The sequence below is a fragment of the Anas platyrhynchos genome, chromosome 3 (genome assembly GCF_047663525.1).
Source record: "Anas platyrhynchos isolate ZD024472 breed Pekin duck chromosome 3, IASCAAS_PekinDuck_T2T, whole genome shotgun sequence".
NCBI classification, from domain to species: domain Eukaryota; kingdom Metazoa; phylum Chordata; class Aves; order Anseriformes; family Anatidae; genus Anas; species Anas platyrhynchos.
Window position 1 is genome coordinate 38,847,447 of NC_092589.1, and position 22,544 is coordinate 38,869,990.

Below are 22,544 nucleotides of genomic sequence, written 5' to 3' on the forward strand. Positions count from 1 at the left end.
GTTTATTTGGTTATTTATGAAATATTTCTTTTTTGGAAGTTATTAACTTATAACTACTTCTGTTTTCCCCTCCTTCTAAATAGGAAATTCTGGGACAGAGGGCCAGTGATGATGCTCTGTAGGACTATTCAAGTCAATAAGGCCACTACTAAGACCATTAAGCTGCATCCATAACAATAACTGACTTCAGTAATGAAATCACGAAGCAGTCACAATACATATTTTCCGAACATCAATCCTGATTCGAGTCGAGTGAAAAGCAAACATGAAACAAAACAAAGACTAAAAACCAGATAGAATAGGACAGAGAAGTTACAGGTTATAAAAATAATTTCCGCCTAAAAGAATTAACACCTCTGAGAAAAGCGCACTGAAAAATAATTGTAGCAATTCACAGCTAGGTCACAGCAAGCAGTAGGTCTTTATTGCTTTTGTCTTTTCACACAGCAGTAAAAATGTAAACTGCCTAGAGCTATCTCTAGGATGATGGACAACAGACACCTGACTTCTCATCACAATAAACTGTGGTGTGTTTTTTTTTTTTTGTTGTTTTCCCAGCAGCTTCCTCTGCAATCTTAAATCAGAAGCATAAACTGAATAAAGCAAAACCCTTCAGGTGATTTTGAAGCCCACAGTACATTAATGAAATTAAAATAAGCAAATAAATGAACTCACGTGATTAAATTAAAGGATGATGCGTTCCAAAAGGTAACTTCTATACTAGTTAGGCAAATTGTAACAAGTAGAATGTCACAGATTTTGTACCAGAACTGAAGTCAAATTGGTAGAAAATGGCCCAAAAAAACAGCTAAAAAAATCTTTTCTGAGAAGCGGGGTGAGATTGCCAGATTTCATGTGAGAATTATCAATTGTACAGATTAGGTAAATGAGAATTTGACAGGTTCTCCTGTGTACAGAACAGAAAATTATCAGCAAGGTTCTAGTGGGCTCTGCTTTTTATTTTTTATTTTTTTTTCTTTCTTCTTGCAAATAGTAGCAGAGGCATCTAAGAAGCAATCACGGCATTCAAATGTAATTTCAGGTACATAACAGTGTGGGCCAACTGTGGAAGAAAAGCTGTTTCTCTTAGGAGCAAAACTGCAGGGTCAGAGTTCCTTTTACCAGTCCCAAATTGCTGGAACGCAAATGGCAGAATGTGCTGTGCAACTCTGCTCCTCAACAAATGCCCTACATAAAACCCTTTCATGAGTTTGGAGGTTGCCCCCGGGCAGAGTTCTCACTGTTCTCTTTTCCCTTTATGTGCTCTGCCACACTCTTTGCATGAGTGTCTCAAACTGACATGCAAAACCTACAAGTCACTGGGAGATCCAAGCAGCCAAGGATGAAATGAGTGGAGAACTTTTTCTTGTTTACTACATTTCACTGAAAACTGAGAAGAACTGGAACACTGTCAGTCTAAATACCATTTCATAGATTCTTTGCCTGTTCATTTTCCGCAAAATGTAAATAATTACTCCTATCAAATAACCTTCCTTAATGATGAGCTGCTTACCCTCTTCATTTAAAAATGCATTTTAATGATGACTGAAGTTTTCTGTGTTATGAGAAAACAGAAGTGAGCTGAAAAATCACACTATTCCTATATTTTGTTAGATTTAATCAAGTGGTATTTCAAAAAAAAAAACACAGGTGGGGTAGATGGGCAGATTTACGGATTGCTTAAGGTGTAGAGACAGCCCTGATCTCAGTTACTCCCTTAATACTTGAGTCATCTCATTCACTAATGTGGGGAAAAAGGAATTCCAGGCCATCTCCACAAACATCAGGACTTACCAGCTTGAAGCCAGATTTGTTCAAGAGCTGTCCACAGCTGCATAGGTCCTTGCTTCATCGTGCTGCTCTGCATAGTGATTTCAGACATGGCCTGTTCCAGTCTTGACGCAGCAAGGGAAGAGGCTCGCTGTGATCCTGGGGACCAAACAAAGAAGAACAACAAGACATTTTATACTTGCTTGGGATACTGGTTCATTAGATGAAAGGTCTGATTCTCCACTCTACTGCATCAGTTTTGTGCAGTAAGAGCCACACTGAAGCCTGGTGTGACCAACTGGAGAAATATGTTTTATAAAAGGTTAATTCATTGAAAAAAGACAAAATTACCCATGTGCTGCAGTTCAAGCAAGTGAATTAAGAGACAGTAATTTTATAAAGGTCTGCTTAGCAGATTCATCAAGGAAGCAACTGTATTTTGCCCGTTGGAAAAGCAGAATTCGACCACCAAACATTTCCTAAGAATACTTATTAGCAACCTGTTTTATGAGCCCGTTGTCACCACGCAATTACAAAACATGGCCCGCTAATGTAAAACCTTCGCACAGCATCGGCAGCATTCACAGAGCACAGATTTCACGTGACACCAATATTGCCCTGTTGGTTCAGAGACAGCACGGTTTTCCATTTTACCTTGGGGAGCAGAGAGCTCAGCGCTTCGACTGTATTAACCTTTAGCATGCGCCGTAACATTTACGCAAGAATAAAGTATTTGGCGCCCACGTCTTGGGGAACAAAACATCACATCAAAAGCTGCCCCAAAAGCTGGAGAGCCCGGCCTTCAGCCAGGCACCAGGAGCCTCCTGTCCTCCTCATGCCCCTCTGCAAAGACACCCGTGTAGCCTGGGCACGACATGGTTTTATGTAAACCCGAGGCCATGCTGCCTGCCCCTGGGATCGTCCTGGCTAGGGAGAGTCCGCAGCCGCAACCCAAAGCCTGAGACTGCCATGGAAATACTTGTGCCATCATCTCACTGCTAACTGATGGCATTCATTTTCAGCAGCACAACTTCAAAACAGCCCTGCAGTGCTCAGGGCAGGCGCCTCCCCCAGCTCCCTTGGAAAATGCAAATGCGCTCTTCCTAGATGCGGCTCTAAAATTCCTGCGTGTTCTCAGAGACACTCCTCATCCGCTGCTCCAAGAGATGACAGTGCAGTAATGCAGCAATTACGGCTCTAACGCTACGGCAAAAGCCATTCCGCTTTGTACGGAGGATTTATTACATTTAGCAGTTTATTTAGCAGATCAATCTTCAGCCTCTTTCGCTGTTTGGGATTCCTCCCCCTGCCCTGCCCACTCCTGCTTCTCCCTCCCTCCAGTTAGGAGAAATCTCACTGAAACACAGCTCCCAGGCATCCTCAGTCGGACAGGGGTTGTTTAACACAGGAAAAACCAGCAGGCACCCATCCCTAGCCCCCCCAACCGCTGGCACTTTCTCTATATTACGAAAATTACCACGTGAATAATTACTGCTGCTGCTTAGGAGCACTTCAAAGTCAGAGCAGACCTAGACCAACAAACGCAAAAAAACTGCATGGGCTTTGGGGACTAACCAGATCCTTGAATTAGCGCTCCTGATCTCGTTACTGGGCTTTGAAAGCAAGTTTCAGCATTACATTTCTCTGCCAAGACTGCCCTCTTTCAGGAAGGCTTTCCAGAGCTGTCTGTGGCAGCACCTGCACGCAGTGCTGCTCTGCCTGCATCAGGAAGAGGTTTCATTCACATCCCCAGTGCTTGGGGAAATCTTTTCCTGGCAAGTCATTCCAAGGGGACGGTGTCACCGGAAGGCAACTTGGTGCCTTTGGAGAGGTTCATGTGCTGCTGAGAGGCTGAACAGCCACTTTGGATCTGATAAAGCATCCTTCCCTTGCAGAGAAGGCTTTAAAAGAGCACCACTGTGACCTAGTTGCACTTGAGGAAGCACAGGTTGGCTGCTCTGTGTTAGTCAGGTAGCTGCCGGGGCAGAAAGCCTGTGATGCGCCACGGATCCTGCCCGCTGCTGTGTGCTTCAACCTGCACGGCCTTGGCAAGGGAACCCGAGTTACTTAGCGATTCACTGCCTCGGGCAGCTGAATGCAAACAGCCTCTGCTGTAAATCGCTAAGTAACTCGGGTTCCCTTTTCATGTAGCAGCCCTTTGATGCTTATTTTCTCTTCCATTCCAGCCTAAGCAAGGAAACAAAGCACCCCAGGCAGCCATCAGCTGATCCTTCCCCACCCCTGCATGGTCGCAGGCACAGACGCGCTCCTTGCTCCCACCACACACATCTAGACGAGGAGTCTCTCTCCATCCCAGCCCAAACCTGGATGCTCACAGAGAAGGTCAGCCTCGTCCTTTTGGACCGAAAGGAGCCCAGCCACAGACCTGAGCCCCAGGAGAGCAAAGCAGTGACCCTGGGGGTGGGCTGAGGGCAGCAGCTTCTTCCAGAAAGGCTACCAGAGCAAGCGTACATCTCCCGAGACAGGAGGTAGGCACGCATCACGCTGACACCACTGACCTCAGGGTGGAGGGGTGAGCCGACAAAAAGCTGCCAGCGACATTAAAAAATGTCTCTGAATGCCTCATTACAAAGTACCTCTTTCTAAAGGACTGTAGATGTCTGTATGCTAAAAAAAAAAATCCACAAAACCTGTCTCACAGAACTTTAATGTCAAGCCTCAAAATACATGCAAATCTTGGCATATGAAGATATCACATCCATTTGTTATTTTAGTGCAGTCTCCTTCTCTTTTTAATAGCTCCACTAGATAGAATGTAAACTTTGCGTTTTTACAGTAAAGCCCTCTACACATTTTGGAAAGAAATCATAAAAATAATAAAATGATTTTGTCATGATGAGCTTCACAGACAAGCCGTACAAAAAGATATCTAAATAATTTTAAAGTATTGTGCTAGCAGTGTTATAAGACCAAGAAGGACCACGTTTAATATTTTACATCTATGAAAAATCTGCTATCAAAATAGAAATGCAACTCTGTAGATTTACTAGGCTTATAAGAAACACAGAATTCCCTAGCCTAAATCACTTCAGGCAAGAGCATTATAAGATAAGACTAAATCACAAAAAGAATGAAACAGCAAGGCAGCTGACTGATACCAGTGAATTTAGCTAGGAACGCTGCTTCAGTTAGGAGAAGATGAAGAAAATAAAAAGGAATTAATCTTCCTGGCAGCAAACCTAAAATTCTAGCGCAGCAAATAATCTCGTTGTGGTCTGACTGAGGGAGAGGCCAGCGTCGAACCCAGCCGCAGTAATCCCCCCTTCGCCGTCGAGCCCAGAGGTCACAGAGCGCCTGTGCGCTACGGCGATGCTCCCTGGGGTCCTCATGATGGAAACTGGACCCAGCTGCCAGCCACAGGCCCTTGCTGGAAACTGCCAGCACCAAGTCATGCGCTAAGGTGTAATTCCAGTAGGAGCCACATCCTTTCCTCCACAGCAGGTGTAACTGTGTTAGCATGCAAACCTAGGTCCTTGAAGCAGAGGAGGAGTACGTTTCTTGGCTAAAACCAAACTCCCTTCAGTGTAAATCACTTTGGATGTGTGAAAAGACTGTTTAATGCTTGTATTTCACACTAATTTTCTCCTTCTGGCAAGCAGCAGCACAGCATACTGCACTTTCTGCTGAACTACGCTCCGCTGCATGCTGGCTGCTGAAATTGGGATAAGAGCAAACCGGGACCGGTACCCAACCCAGGTGCCTTTTAGGAGGACTCTAAATAGAGACCAAACATGTCCAAGTTTTGCTGTGACTCCAGACAAGATGCTGCAGGTCTGTAGCAGAGGAGCAAGCAGAAAGCACAAGAGCTGGAAAAACCTCCAGGACTGTAGGTCCCAGGCATAAAAGCTGATTTTAGTGCCCAGCATCAGGTATCATAGAGGGCACTTCTGCAAACCTTCACAATTACCTCCAAGTGATGACTATCCCAAATGATTTTTCATCACCAGGAAGCTTTTGTACTTGCTCCCCTTTCCAGACCACTTTTAATATACTAAACAGCACATAGCTATTCATTTAGTATATTCTCTTCATCTATTATGAATTTAGGTTCCCTTTAAGTAATCCAAAGACTACAGAATACAGATTCATACAAACAATAAGAAAAAGGTCCTATACAAAATAGAGAAACTTCTCTCAATAAAGAGTAATAAAAGGGAAATGGAATAAACAGATTAAGAATTACATAAAGATATGCATATAGAATCAGTAAGATTATAATGTCATAAATACAGATCCCGAGGGCTTAACAATATGAACAAAAATAAGAGCAGACATGCTGAATAATGTTTTGATGCTTGAGTATTTGTATGCTCAAAACCTAACCTTGCAGTGCTTTTTAACCACTGATGGGTGCAAATGGAGGTTAACGAATATAATTCAACACAAGTCACATATTTAATACATACGAACTTGCCATTGTCTTCAGCTATATGTGCTGAGCATGTGGCTTCAGTTTTACCAAGTCTAAATGTTCAAGATTAAGACTTGGACAATCATTCATTCCCTGTCCTGAAGGCATGAGACTTGTTTAAAATGTAATGTTTTTAAAAGTAAGTTTTTATACCATTATATGTTGTTTTGTTTTTGTTTTCAGTTTCTGAGTCTGTGAAGTTCTTTTTTTTTTTTTCCCAAGTGTTCCTCTACATACACAAGGTTAGAAAGTTGTTGCCTAAAACATAAATAAAAAGGCAAGTTTCTCACATAATCATCTGATTTTGAGAGTTAGGGTTTTAAAGGAAACAGCAAGTATCATGAGACTTGTGATAAAATCACAAGTCAGCAGCACTCTCTGAAAGTCTTCTTTCTCCTTTTTGCCAAGATTAGCTTTGATGTCTCAGTTATTTCCATCTGACTATATCCATTACTGTGAGTGTGTATTAACCATTGAATAACGCATCACAAGGTTCATGTACAAATCCCAGACCAAATCACAGTCCAGTCACAACTGACGCTAACACTCAGCTTTCCCAGACCATAGTATTAGCTGGCTTGATCTAAAAGGATTAAATTTTGACCAAAAAGGATTAAAGTTTGGAGGGAAAAAAAAAAAAAGAGGAGGGAAAAGGAAAAGAAGAAAAATAAACTGGACTGAACTAGACAGTTATTTCAGAAGTATGGTGAACTCCCACCTAATACCTTTCAGGCTTGTCTCAGAGTGCTCTGTAGAAGAAAGCAGGAACCCACCTCAGCTTTACGCTCGGGGAAGCTGAGGTACAGGCAAACCACAGCAGCACACTGCAGCACAGAGAGGCCCCAGAGACAGATCTGAATCTCCTGACCCCCAGCCCAGCAACCTCCACACAAGACAATAAAACATTCCGCTCTCATGAAAGCATGTATTTAGGATGGGAAAGCACAGATCTTGTTTCCTCACCAGAATCAGTATCATGAGCATCCGGGAGCGTGAGATGCAGTCCGTTATGCTTTTTGATCACTGGTGTTTCGGTCACACTACTTCCTTTCTCAGAGCCACTGTAAAGAAACAAAAACATGTTATCTAGCCACCTTTCAGCAGGGAGACAACGTTCTCCACGAAGCAGGCAATAATCTCATCTGACTGTCTCTGGAACTGAAAATTTTAGGTGCTTCTTGAAGGTGCCTTTGTTACACCTCCACCCAGCAGTGGATGACAAACCTGGGCACTCAGAGACACCGTGCCGAGCAAGAGCTCCAGTGTGCGTGCCACTATCAGTTTATTTTATTTAAGTGCTGGGGTCTTTATCAACCACTGGATGAGGAACATGTTGCCAGCTAGGATGCCAGATGATAGAAGGACAACCATTAACACCTTCCTCCTCAATCCCCCCCCAAAAAAAAAGAACCAATGTCCCTTGCTTTTTTCTGTAGGATTTATTCACAGGTCTGCTGTGATAATCCTTTTGAAACAGACCAATTACCACCTTCCACACAGGTGCTAATTTCTTCATTTCAGAAAGATTATTATTTCCTCTTCCACCTTTGTTCTGTTTGAACAGAGAAGGAAGATAAAAGCTACCACACAGCACTGTTTTATGAAAGGAAGATTATCTGGTCTGCTCCGCTTCTAGACTTCAGTCCTCACAGCAGAGCTTTTCCAAAGGGGAACTCCAATAAAAAAATAAAAAATAAAATAAAATAAAATCCTGTGCCTAATGAAAATTACTTAGTGCAGATCTCCTGAGCCTTCCTGTCACCACATAGCCTGCCATCCCCCTAGGATCAGATGGTGATGATATCTGCTCTCACCATCCATTAAGGGACAAAATATCCAAAGGAAAAGTGACTGCCCTGGCTACTTCTTCTGGCACACTTCCAAGCCCGCAGCTCAGCCTTTGGATATTATTTCTCTCAGGAAACGAGATGTCACAGAACCATCATTGTGATAGATGCCCAGCCTTCCAGTTCAATCAGCCTTGTGGTACATACCGCATGGGATTCCCTTGAATTTGCATTGATCCAGCAGAAGAATTACCTTGGGACTGCCATTTGTTGTTTTTATTATTATTTTTTAAACATGATTATTCTGTTATCACGAAAAACAACAACAAGAGATAAACTAAGTCTTGTCCTTGCCAGTTAATATTCTTGGACTGAAAGCCACTTAATTCATCACACTGGTAATCGTAATTACGATGGCTAATTAACCTCTTACTTGGGTTTTGGGATGAAATATTATAGGTTCTCTTAATGGACCCTGACTTCTTGGCCATTTGACTACTTGCCCAAATCTCTTGCCTTGACTCGGCCTCCCTGTTTTACACACTGCTTTCCATACTGATGTCCCATTTGAAGTTACCGAGTGGTGACAGATACAGAGGAAATACCCATCTCAGTACAGCCAGAGGGACAGCCTTTTAACTAGGGAAACAGACTGAAAACCATGAGGACTACATTCTGCAAACAAGCAGCTTCCAACAACTTTATGCTTTATTCTGAAAAAGGCCTGAAAGTGAACCACACGTTGAAGTACAAGTTCAGGCCTTCAACCTGCAGTACAAGGCCTTCAACCCAGAGAGCCTTTCCAGGCACCGTTTTGGTGCACGTAGCACGGCCTTTCAGTGCATAGGGACAGCAGCCAGATGATTTGCCTTCCACAGATGGCACTGGAAGGCTGGCAGTGGGACACTGAATGTCACTCCACCACACCTGTTTGTAAAGGTAGTTGAGACGGTGGATAAAACGCTCACAGAAATTGCTGAAGGAAATGTTTGCCTGTGAAAGACTGCAGAGGCACCAGCAGTTTGGTTCATCAGGAAGAAGGTGAGAGGGCACTTGAGCAAGACACATGAATACCTGCCTGGGGAGAAAATACTGGGCCCTGAAACGCTCCCGAGTCTAGCAGAGTCACACTAAGTTTGCACAGCTGAGAAACCAAGGTCAGAGAAATGCAACCAACTATAAGTAAAGTGAGATTTAACTCTGTGGGTGATGAGCTACTGATTGAACTAATAGAGAGTTTGGGGTGTAACAGTTCTGAGCCTCATAGAAGAACAGGCTTCTCTTTTCCAAGAGGCCCTAAAAAAAGTATGCATCCACGTCCCACTGATAAGAAATCCCCTTCAGTTCCTTTTAAAGTCCAGCCTTGAATATTTTACATATTTGTTAGCAGATACTGCTGCAATTTGCTTAAAACAAGGGCCTTCCTGTGCCACTCTACACAGTCTAAAATTGCAGGTATCAAGTTCATTCTTGTTACCTTTCAAGCACTATTTCCTAATAAAAAGTGCTTTCTGAAGTATTTCTTGAGAAAGACAAAAAGTCCCACTGGGAATAGCAGAGAAATACACATTAGAGTTTCTAAAAGCAAAAGCAAAGCTATTTGTTTTGTTCAGGCTTCTATGGCTAAAGCTTATCAAAAGCCTCTAAAGCTATCCCATCTTGGCTTTTTAAATGTAACGGCCAAAGCACAGCTTGAGATCCAAATGCAATCCAAATACTTGAACTATTTATTTCTCTGTCCTCCAACTCAATCTCTTCAGTCTCAAGCTTGCACCCCCCTCCTTGCAACTGTAAGTTGCATCCAGTCCTGTATGTTCAGTGCAGATTTGATCAGCTTCAGGAGGAGTAATCACGGGTATGAAGATTATTCCTGTGAGAGATACAAGACTGAAGCCTTAGCCAAGGATATTAAAGCCTATGGAAATCAATGATTTCAGCAGGTAAGAGACTATTTCTCTAGCACTGTGCAAACACCTTGATTTTAGTGTTTGGTCTGCTGCTCATTAGCTAAACCAACAAGGAATTACCAAGAATCCCTCAGGAACACTTGTACATAGACATGCATCATTCTGCACACCCAGTTCTGGTGTTTATAAAACCTATGTAAGTGCATGCACAAACAGGGAAACAATAAAACCTTTGACACCTGACATGAGTGTTCCATTAAGCATGCTGTCCTCTCCATCAAACATAGTCCTATGAACATTACAGGTAGAAGGTAAATATAGTGTTGGGATAACATTCCCAAGATCGTTGTACAGTGGTATCACGACTGGGACAATAACCAAAAGATATGGGAAAAAAGAAAATCCAAGCTGGTTACTTTCATACTTTCTGAACTTTTATCTTTTGGAGGGGAAGCAGGTGAAAAAGATAACAAAAAAGGGAACATTGTTTAAACTTTTTTTTTTAATCATGGATTGAAATGTGACTTTTTTAAACAGTACTGTTTGTTACCCTTTTTGCAAAGTAACTGGACAATTAAAAAAGATAACTGTATTCCCATTATAAACTCTGAACTTGTTAGACTGTGAAGAAAACCTACCTGTGCTGTAAAACAGAATATACCATCTGCCACAACTGCAACATATGCCTGCATGTCACCAGAGCCTCCTCAGGTCCTTTATGCATCCATTCCAGTTTTACTTTGGTGAAGAGTAAGCTGCAAGATGAAAAAGAACAACAACTGCTTTATTGGCACCTCAAATGTGGAGAATCAGTATCACTCTAACGAGATCCTGGCAGCCAGCAATTTTTTTTACTTCCTTTGTACGTCCAGCTCCAAGAGAAAACACCGGAACACAAAACATTTCATTTGGCTCAAGTTTGATTCCCCACAAGGAGATGAGAGGATTAACAATATTCCTCAGCTGCAGTCAAATTTACGTCACAAAGCTGGCAGGACAGTGTTAAAAGCAATGCATTACAAAGCTAACAAGGTGAAACATACAGTGAATCTCATTTTATTGTGGACAGCATTAAAAACAAAATAAAAAGGAATCGCCATAATACATAACCCAGATTGCTTTTTTAGTCTGGCATCCTCCTAGAGCAATGGCTTATATAATGAAATTCAGGCAAAATGTGAGAAAAAAACAAATAAAAAAAAAGCACAATACGCTTAATATACCCAGACAACTATGTAATGCCCAACAGGAAGGAAATATTTCCTCTTCACCCCAGCTGACATCATCTTATGCCCCCTAGGTAAGTCAGCTAATAGCCCTTGCACATTTTTTTTTCTAGGTAGTATAAGTTTAGCTACTATTCTTATACCTAGAGACTATGTACCTGCACAGACTATGGGAGTTCAGCAGAATTAGGTCAAGCTCAGGTTAGAAGACAGATTCAGTAGTGACACAACCCCCACTTGCTGCTAGTATGGCTTTTAACATCATCCTTCAGGAAACTTCTACCTTTTCTAACTGCCAAGATCACTGATTTTATTTCTTATGTACTAAAGTAGATTTACGTCTCTACTTTAAATGTTTTAACAAAGTCCAAGATCTATATATTTTGATTTTGCTCAATACAGTCAGCAATCCATCCACTAGATGTACATACACACATACAACAGCTTAACATCAAAAATCTTAAAAGCCAGTACTGTGAATGGGGGCTTGCAGACCCCTGGGGAACCCAAACAACTTCAGGAAGAGACAACAGCAGGTGCAATCTCTTATAAGAGAAGACTTTGCAGCTGAATAAGAGATTCTTCACTTGCAATAATTAGAAATCTGCAGCCAAGTCTCTAATTCTTAACTACGCTCGTGTGCTAAAATAGCAGTCCCGTTCTGTATGAATAAATCTTATTTTTTCAGGAGGAAAAAAGTCACCAAAACACAACCCAATCTTATTATCTGCTACAGCAAAGTCTGCTTGTGGACACTGCTGCAGTTTGATCACACAGCTCAGGCTATCAGCTAAATTCCCCAGGTACAAATTTAGGCTAAGAAAGGAAGATCAATATTCGCAATCAAGGGAATTTCATTCTGTCCTTTACAATTTTATATCCCTACTCTGTGTTTACCTTTTATGTTCTTGTTACTGGCCCGAGCAAAACAAATGCTAATTAAAACATCCCCTCTACTTCAAGTCCCTAAATGAAAGCAAGTGCCCTTGTTATGATTCAGTTACTCACTTTGGGGCTAGATCCATGAACAAATCAAAAATTTTGATGGGACAAAGAATGTTACAGTGGACACACACTTAAAACAAAAATGAAACAAAATTCATAGGAGTGGTTAACTATGCAAACTGGCCAGTGGATACACACTGCTCTGTGTTTTAATACCGGCAAATACAAAATCACAAACTTGAGAGCAAGGAATATGTATCACACTAGATGGATGGGAGGTCAAGCGATCCTTAGCATCCTTATACAGAAGCACAATCAAGTTGGAGTTGGAAGATGTGGTTCCCAGCAACAACAAAATGCTTGCTAAAATCCAGTGTCTAGTTCTTGTCTTCAACTCTAAAAGGAGACTAAAAATTGGATGAGGTTCAGAAAAAGGTTATGAACAGAGCACCAAAACATACATTTCATCAAAGACCTAAAGAAACTTGGTTGATTTAGTTTAACCAAGGAACAGCAAAGAAAATGTTTGCCCCAGTCTGCAAGCACTTGCACAGAGAAGAGATGTCTAATTGCGAGGGTTTGACCTAACAGAAAAGGCATCAGAAGATCCAAGGATTTGTTGGAAGCTGAAACTAGTCAAATGAAGATTATAAGTAAATGCAAACATGCAACTCTGAAAGCAAATAACTTCTGCAGCATCTACCTTGTGTACACAGTGAATTCTGTAATCCTTGAAGTCTTTACAGCAATACGGGGTAACTTCTGTAAAGCGATGCTATTGCACAAACAGAAGCTGTGGGCTTGATGCACAGGCATCTAAGCAAGATCCTTTGGACGGTGCTCTGTGGTGGGATGGGTCTGCATCATCACCCGCTGTCCTTCTGGCAATTAATTTATGAAAAATATTCTACCAGTCCAAGGAACTATCACAACAAACAATCTATGTTATTTTAGATGTACACAATGTTTTCTAAACATCTGTAAGCCTTTAAAATGACTTTCCTAACCACTGTATGACAGCAGCAGCAGTGTAATAGTGGTGGTCAGGGACCCCAGGGCCTAGAGAAGAAAATAATCATAGCAGATCCCTGAGTAACACCACACTCATGGATGATAAAGGATAGCACTCTTAATATTAATGAAATACAGGAATGAAGGATCTGTTAACAGAACTGCTATACAGGAGGGATACATTAACAGTGTTCCTCCTTCACTTCATATCTGTGTGAATATAGATGGCTTAGTTACCCACAGGCAATTAAATCTACCACACGGTATATTTAAACATCACAGTTAAACATTAGAAAGAAATACTGCATTCTTCTTTCCATCATTCTGATGCTTACTGGTTACAGTGAGTACATACCAGCTTCTTTGGATGAAGATGCAACGTTCTACCTCAAGAGAGAAGAAAACTAGTGAAACAGGAAAAAAGCAACTCTCTCCCAAAAACAAAGTCTCAGCAGAATATTATCAACAGTTGTAGGACATAGGAGCACAAAGGTTAAAAAAAAAAAAATCACATAACTTTAGCAACTATCTCTGCAGTGGAACACTACCACCAGGTCTTGGAGATGCCAAGCGTGGTTAGCTGTTGTGGTAATTTGCCTCTGGCATAGTGCTGTTCATGTTATCGTGTAATAGCATAGCAAAACCAAAAGGCAAGCAGGAAGAACATAAGTAGGAAAAGGAATCAAACTATACTGACAAGGGTAGCAAACAATGCAATTAAACATAATTGCATGCTGGAAATAAAATCAGTACATTAGGCTATACGTGCTATATGCTGTTTGTATTTCTCAGCTCCTAGTAAGCTTGGCACCAGTAAAAACAAATAAGAATACAGGGAAACCACTGAAGTGAAGTAGGTGACACAGTATCACTCTTATCTCAAGCTTATAGTTTTATTACTGAGATAGCACTCCTGCTACAAATAAATCTAATGGGTCTTGTGTCCTATCAGTGTCTGCACTGAACTCCCAGGGGCACAAATAAAAAATTACGTATGCACAGATCTCACTTTATTGTATTTTCTTAATATCATTTTAGTGTACTTTTGTATGAAGCTTGTAATGTTAAGCAGAGCAGACTCTTAAAGAGATTCAACGTATAAAAATAGCCCTGAGATTATCAATACAGTCATTGGTAATTCTGTTAGCCTCTGAAAATGAAAACAGAGTGATTTGGGCTAAAGCAAACATATAAATTACTGGTACATAAGCATAAGAAAAGAGAGCTAAAACCCTACAAATCATTCCTGTAATGTGTATCATTTCAGGGACAGGAACAATGGAAAATAACCAGTGCTTACTCTTGATACTGGACTCGAAGCTCCCTCTCAGAGCAGGTTTTCTTTTATCACGTACGTGGACAGTATCAAAAGCCTCTGTTCCCTGCTGTAAGGTCAGGTTGCTTGCCACAAGTAAGCATCCCGATCTATCACAGCAACATTAACTGTCAAATTAAAATCTGTATACAGTTGACTTTGCTGAGATAAATTCATTTGTCTGAAGCTCTGAAAATTCAAAATTAGGTTTCACCATTTCAGTAGTATAAATGACAGAAATATCACTGTAATATGCCATGCATTGACAAAATTAGGGGCTGGAATACTGGGAGGCCTGAGACAATTTTCAGCAGAAAGAAAGCTGTTTTGTTTGACTTCAGCAGGCATTCAACATCTGTCTTCATAAAGGCCGATCTCAGCAGGTCTGAAGGTCTGGCCAAAAACTCCTACCTAGCCCTCCTGAGAACTTTTTAATGCCACATGGCTAAATGCTCAGCCTCTAAGGTCTCTTCCTACTACCCAGAAAGAAAACAGGCTGTTCTTGCTTATGTCTGAGAATTTAATTACTGAGATTTCATTTATTAATCATTGATTAACGAACAGTTAATACTTATTAGCAGAAGGTTTCACATGTGCATACAGCATATTATCAATGGTTACAAGCACATCTGTGGAAGAAGCTGGGAAATGCTATGTTTAGTAATAACCCATTGACTTTCTGGAAGCTGTAAGAGTATATAAAGATTTATTAAGTAGTTAATTAAGAGTTTTTAAAGCTGCTTTAAAATGGAGTGTTTAGAATTAAATGTAGCCCTTTAGCCATACATTTTCACAGCATCACAATGGGATCTCCGTGCCCTACCATGTGACAAGCAATAAATAATACTAACACTATAACAAACAACAACACATTCCACTGACTTCAAGTTTGAGAAACTAAATTAGGAATAATGAGCGTTATGTAGTTGTTTATCTTTACATTTAGCCATCCACTGGCTGCTTTTAACGCTTCCAGTTCACCAGAGCTGGATGGACAATTATGGATGTTAGAAAAGAGATACCAAACCTCTGCAACCACTATTTGTACTTGGCGTGTCTTCACTAAATGGCAGGATGCATGTACATGTTTGTTTGTGTGTGTTTACAGCCATCTGCCTGGAGAGAGAAACCAGAGTCCTAGGCAAAGCTCTGAGGACAGCAAAAGCAGTTTATCCAGTGACTGATTTATGGGGTGTTGGAGCAGCATGGCTTCGTGCAGGTGCTGCTGAGCAGCACGGTCCAGCTCACCCTCCCTAGCTCTTAGTATTACACGTGGCCCTTTACTATAAAGGAGCACTGATAAATAATCCATGCCAGCTCCCTTGAAAAGCAGGGGAATGCCACGACCTGGAAGGGCTGATAGCCCAAGGATGCTCCCTGGGGAACTAGGCAACATGGATTCGACACTGAACTCTTGAATTGCTTTCTTCCCCTCTAAGGTAGGGGATGCCCAGGAAGCTACAGGTGGATACAGGATAGAGACTGATTTAACAGAACTAGGAAGAGGATGGAGAAGACAAGAGCAATCCAAGTTTTTTAATGCTTTTGATACATGGAGCTAGTAAATAGACTTCTCAGCCTGGAAAAGAGGCTGGGAGAAGAGATGACAAATTTATAAAGTCAGGAATAGCCTGAAGAAAATCAAAGCAGTCAGTCGTTTTAATGAAAGAAGTAAGGAATATCCAATAAAGCAATGAAGCCCTGGATTTAAAGAGAGCAAATGAAGTGCATTTTCATACAAAGCAAAAGTAAAGTGCAAAACCCGTTGCTACAGGATGTTCTGAGAGCAAATATATAAACAGGTTCAAAAAGGGATTAGATGAATTCATGGATGACAGAGCCATCAGAGGCATTAAACACAGCCTAATGCAACCTCTGGCTCCGAAAGCCTCTGTACCAGTCAGCTGACAGACGCCGGGATGACATCGGAGGGGAAGGATCATCCTCCTGCCACGTTTCTACATGCTTTTCCCTGTGCATTCACCAGACACCCTGCTGAAGACAGACAAACCCTTAGTTTGATCAAGAATGGCCATTTTTACATTTTGGGATGGCCTAAATAAAACTGCAGCCTGCATTCTTTTTATAACCCAGATTGTCTGGTCTTGTCCTCTGGACGAGAGGACAGCATCTCTGGAACTGCAGTTTCTTCACAGCGAATTAGCTGTTCAGTTTATCAGCTGCTGAACTTTGGTGGTGAGTCACCTATACAAGCCAATTAGTTCAAGTATACTCTTTCACCATAATCATTATGGTTTCATTAACCTTCCCAAAGCACCTGCTAAAGCCCTTGTCACGTTATCGATAAGAAAAAATTGGCAAGATTGGTGAGCTGCTTTTAATCTCCTGCATTTCTGTTGATAACATCAACATCAAAGTTGCTGTCTTCTCAAATAACTCGGTGCTTCTTGCAGTCTCCTGACATTTAAGGGCACATTCTCTAGTTAAATTAATGCCAGCAGCGCTGACTGCAACCTCCCTTTATAACTTCACGCAGTGCCATATTATCTATCACTTTCCCTACAAAAATAAATCGATCATCTTCTTTTACAGACACAGTCTTTTTCTTTTTCTTTTCTTTCTTTTTTTTTTTTTTAATGGCTCCCTGCCCATCTGCCCTCCAATATGAACAAAAAATAAAAATAAAAACAAGAACAATAAACCTCAGCTGAGAAAAACAAGGAGGCTCAGAGCTGACATCTCCTTTAGAAGAATGTCCCATTCAGAGCCCAGGTCCTCCACAGCAGTAATTCAGCTAATTATGCTCCATCAGCTACAACAGCACTGCACAGGATGAGCACAGCTTTCAGAGGCAGATTCTCACCTATTTACAAGTGTGCACGATGAAGTCAATTTTCATGATACAATGCACCCTGCAGGTTACTGCACATAGGGTAGGAAGGAAACTGCATGGCCACAAAGATCACTTCTCAAGGCAGACATGTCTGTGGCCAGTCCAGTAACCTCATGCACCTGTTTCGGCATTTGGCTCCTTGCTCGTGGTGCAGAGGGTAAATATCATTCAGCATTAATACTGCCCATCCATAAACGGCTCCTGACACTTGGAAGGAGGTCTTGTAACTAATCCTCTTTATCCACTAAACCCAGGCAGGTTGTCACTTAAAGAAAATAGAACAACTAACTAATAGTCTGCTGAAAGAAAAAGCACATTGATTTGCTGGAAAACAAAACACTGAAAATCTCCTTTGTCTCCATCTTTCTTCAGAAGTGAACTGTATTTAGCCATACTCCTCCAAAATGAGGCACAAAGCCAGGTGATCAGCATTCTTTCTTTCATTTCCTTTCAATTATATCATTCGTTTTGAATTCTATATTTGCATTTTTTTTTTTTTGGTTAAGAATGTAAGAATCAAGGAGGAACACCAACCTTGCTCCCACCCACCTGCAATCACGCTTGGACTCCACAAACTCGCAGCCTGACAGAGCTCACTGGGATTACTTGACCTGCCTGGGAACATCAGGCCTCAACTGCTTGTTCTTTCCTTTGACTTTTGTTACCACTAGGAGACACTGGAAGGAGGTTGTCGTCACGCAGACACAGTGAGGCTTTACTCAACATTAACTGCTTGTACAGCCAAATTACTACCTTCACACTGAATAGAAAAAGAAGTTAACGCTCTCACTACGCAGTGTTGACATTAACTTCTCCCCTCAGGACTGTACACTAGGCTTTCCTTTGCAACACTTCATAAGATTTTAAGTGGAGGTTTAATATGTGAGTGGGTTTTATCAAATTGTGTTTTCCCTGACAGGGTCCAACTACATGCAATATTTCCCATTGCACTGAACACTTCATGAGGACCTTTGAAAATTAAGGGACAATTCCAAAGCATCCAAAGGCCAGGAGCTTAGAGGTCTCCCTCCGATTTAATTTCAATCATGAATTAGGTAAGAGTTCATTGTATAGCTTCCCAAGTATGCAGAGCGGTGGCAGTGGGGCCAGTATCACACAGCCTGTGCTGGGGACATGGGAGAGCCACGCTCTGTTTCTTGCCACAGCACGGCCTCTTGGCCAAACCTGGGCAAGTCACTTCAGCCCTCTGTGCTTCTCACTGCAGAGCAGACAATGGGAATGACCTCTGCAAAGCACTGGAAGAGCTGGGTTCCTCCTCATCACCTTCCCCACATCTTTCACATGTAATCCCTTCACACTGGTGCTCTTACCTTGAGAATTATTTATTTGTGGACAGGAAGGCCAGCAGGTTGAGCCCCCCAGTAACTGACCTCACCTTTAAAACATTTCTCGTCTCTTGGGGCTGATGCTTCAGAATTTCATCAGACATGCTCCTGGGTAAATCCAGCCTGCCCTGACCAAAAGTAAATTAATCTGGAAGGACAGAACTAAGAAATGACCATGCTGTCACAACCCCTGGAATAACTCTCAATTTGCAGAAACGGAAAAGGAAACCAGGCCTAGGGGCTCTAATTGCCGAGCTGAGATCCTGCCAGACAAGAAAAGAGCAGTAACAGGGCAAAGCTGAAGCACTCATTACAGTGCCAGGACTTCCTGTCCCCCAAGACTGCAGAACTGGATGCTTCACTCACACTTCTAAGCTGCTGTGTTTTTCAGAAAAGCTTCTAGGACATGCAGTTTAGGCAGCTCGTAGAGGAAAGGATACCAGGACTCTGGCTATTAAAGTAGCACTCAACTTCAACCTCCAAGTCACCTTAATCTGCAACCAAGAACGTGCATTTTGTCTAGGAAGGTAAGTCTGAATCCTGTGTCACACAGTTGAAATAGAGCGAAGTGCCTTCCAATTAACCCAGCATCAAGGTAATAAAAAGTGATAGCATGCACATATTATAGTTGTATAAATTATGCAACAAAATACTGTAAAGCAGACCTCCCCCCGGATTAATAAGATTACATTAACACACTAATGAATTCTTGTATGTTATTGATGCTTGGAGCTAACAGTGAAACTGCATCACACACCCACTGCATTAGTAAATGAGAACCACACAAACCTTGGCTTTGCTATAAAAACCATAGGCTTCGCCTAAAAAAAGGCTTTTGTTTTTTGAAATGTATTCTACAGTGTTGTCAAACAGATCTCAGTCTTTCTATCACCTTGTTTTGGGGTAATATGATTTACGCCACTTTGGCGCTGCTCCAGCAAAGCACTTACAGGAGATCTTCATCGCCAAGCACATGAACAGACCTGCTGAAATCAACAAGTCCATTTATTCTTCTCCTTGAAATGAAGCGTGTGCTTAAGAACCTTGGTAGATCGGGCTCTTTACCCGGAGAAAGATTAGGCGAGTCTCTCGCAGACGACAGAGCACAGATGTGAGTAACGCTAGAAGGGCCGCAGCCTATCTGCTGGTATTTCGAGCTCACCGTCTGTGTATCTCAGCAGAGGTGAAGACGGAAATCAATCTGCCAAAAGCCAATGAATTACACTACAGGATACTGGCTGTGAGGTGCACGTGGACATGTTTCATCCTCCATTCTGGCTGAGGCAACCCACCATATAGGTATGACAGTTCAGAGGCAGTGGTTTTTATGAGAAGAGCTCGTTCAGCGAGTTATGGAGGAGAAGACTTTTGTGCTAGCCTGAAGAAAGACAAAGAAAGGCATGCTAAAAAGTTAAAAGAAGTTACGAAGTGAAACAAGTAGACAAAAGCTCCTTCACTTCAGAGAAAGCCCCGGCAGAACCTAGAGCAACCCCGAGTTGCGGTAATTAGACACAAAACCACTGACTTCACTGAAGAAAATCCCAGAGAAAGAACTGGGTATTTTGCTACCAGTGGGAGTCATATTCATCTGCGTCTGCAAAGCAAAGCCATGACGTAAGTGCAGGCTGCGCTAGCACCGGTGCCAGCTGAACAAGAGCAGCAGGAAGACACGGGAGCGCGACCTTTAAGGCAGAGCTGGCAGTCGGCGCACAGGCCCGGGGCTGGCCTTCGGCAGCTTCATGTGCTGAAGATCGTGCTGCTGCACCTGCACTCGCTCCTTCACCGGAGAAACTCAATGAAGCTGACAAACCTGTGCCGACCACTTGGTGCTACACAGCACAGTGTCCTAAGGAAATGAGAGAACTGCATTCATGGCAGCGCTGGGCTGCTTTCTCACCACAGCCTGTTTGTGCACACACTAAATTGGAGAATAATTCAATTCTTCATCCCACACAGAGCTACAACTGCAGGGCCGGGTCTTGTAGCCCTTAATCTCTGTCAGGTTTGAGACCACGTGGGCTGGCTTTGGTGATGATGGCATTTTTCATCATGTTTCCACCTTCGCAGTATGGCTGTCCATCAGCAGGCTGACCCAGTACCTCAGTATTACTGACCAAAATCAAAACCTAGCAGTGAATAGTTTTGCACATTTCCAGTCATCCTGAAAGTGGTCACCATGATTTAAGTTTTTCCCCCTGTACTCAGCTCTGGTGAGGCCGCACCTCGAGTACTTTGTTCAGTTTTGGGCCCCTCGCTACAAGGAGGACATGGAGGTGCTTGAGCGGGTCCAGAGAAGGGCGACGAAGCTGGTGAGGGGCCTGGAGAACAAGTCCTATGAAGAGCAGCTGAGGGAGCTGGGCTTGTTCAGCCTGGAGAAAAGGAGGCTCAGCGGTGACCTTCTTTACTGAAAGGATTGTTAGACACTGGAACAGGCTGCCCAGGGAAGTGGTGGACTCACCATCCCTGGAAGTCTTTAAAAGACGTTTAGATGTAGAGCTTAGGGATATGGTTTAGTGGGGACTGTTAGTGTTAGGTCAGAGGTTGGACTCGATGATCTTGAGGTCTCTTCCAACCTAGAAATTCTGTGATTCTGTGAAACACGCAGTGGGAACAGTCCAACTGACTGTATTTTTTTATTAAATAAATCCAGCTTCTTTAGTATACGTGCAGACACTCTGAGTTAAGTTACGAGTAAAGTCCTTTAAGCTTTTCAGTTTAACTTAAATATTCTTTGCTTTCTTGGCACTAATATAATTAAGCATAAAACAGTACTTTAGAATTTCTTCCTAAAAAAATCCTCACTATACACACCAACCCAAGGATGCTGCCCACTTACAGAATACATTTCCCCAGCCTTCCCTACAACTTCAGTATGAGGTTTTCTTAGGAGAGAGCTGCACACAGTCCTGCTGAACACAAACATCAGTTCAAAATCTTGCAGGCTGTGTTGTAGAGGTGAAGCTGCATTTCTCAGCTTTGCTGGAAATGGTAACTTCACTGTGGTACACATGACTCCAGCAGGTGCACATTAAACTGTACAAATAAGCTGAGTCACTGCTCATGAGTAACAAAGAAACACCAGTATTGTCTCCTAACCTGTCAGAAATAGCTAACAAACTGCAGGAAGAACTGCCAACAAAAACTAAAAACCTCAAGTGGAAGGTGAGAAACACATCCAGGGTTAAAAAGAAAAATAAAAAGAATCCATGGAAGATTTAGCCTAAAATCAGATTAACGGATTATTTTTCTACAGTATCTGTTGCACCTTTTCTCTTCCCGGTAAGACAGGTCTTCCAGATGTGCTGAGAAAGGATGACAACATTACAGACCCCAAGAACTGCATGTATGATCAAGACTATCCTTTGGGAAAACATGCATAGTTACCACATTCGAAATGTTCACAAATAGCAATATTTGGCCTTCTTACAATAATAGCCTGAAAACACTCCTCAGTCTAAGACTGTAAACACAATTTAAATACTAGATTGCTTTTTAACACTCAAGCCCCATCTCACTGATACAGTCCAGTCCAGGTGACAGGATTAGTGGTTTGGGATTTATTTTTGGATTCTTCACCCACGGATTACTGGGAGGTTTTGTTTTTTTTTGGAGAAATGGTCCAGCACTTAGCAACCACTGACCTTTATATATTTTTAACACCACCGTGCTTTACAGACCTGAGCTCTGTTCCAAAATTTAGAGCAAACAGCTGCAATGAAGCAGGTACAAGGAACCAAACATTCAGGGCCAGACAGTCAGCTGAAGGGAATCAGCTCTGTTCAGCTGAAATTAATGCATTTTCATCTTTCTAAACTAGCTGGGGATCGGGCACTCAAGTTTCAAGTCAGGAAAGCTCAGGCAGGCTGCCTTCAGCTCCCTAAAAACAACCATGCATCAGATAAACCCAGAAGTAAAATACAGAGTCAGTGCAATTTGATCGGTTTATACCAG

General features: G+C 42.1%; 1 protein-coding gene across 2 annotated transcripts in view; it reads right to left on the reverse strand.

Annotated features, from left to right (window-relative positions):
- TTC7A (tetratricopeptide repeat domain 7A) overlaps positions 1-22,544 on the reverse strand; it is a 165,165-nt gene that overhangs the window by 43,963 nt on the left and 98,658 nt on the right. For both annotated transcript variants that reach the window (XM_027454067.3, XM_072035724.1), the window contains 3 exons: positions 10,535-10,651; positions 7,166-7,263; positions 1,795-1,929 (listed from right to left, as the gene is read on the reverse strand). In XM_027454067.3, the coding sequence (XP_027309868.2) occupies positions 1,795-1,929; positions 7,166-7,263; positions 10,535-10,651 (350 nt within the window). The remainder of the gene's footprint in view (positions 1-1,794; positions 1,930-7,165; positions 7,264-10,534; positions 10,652-22,544) is intronic.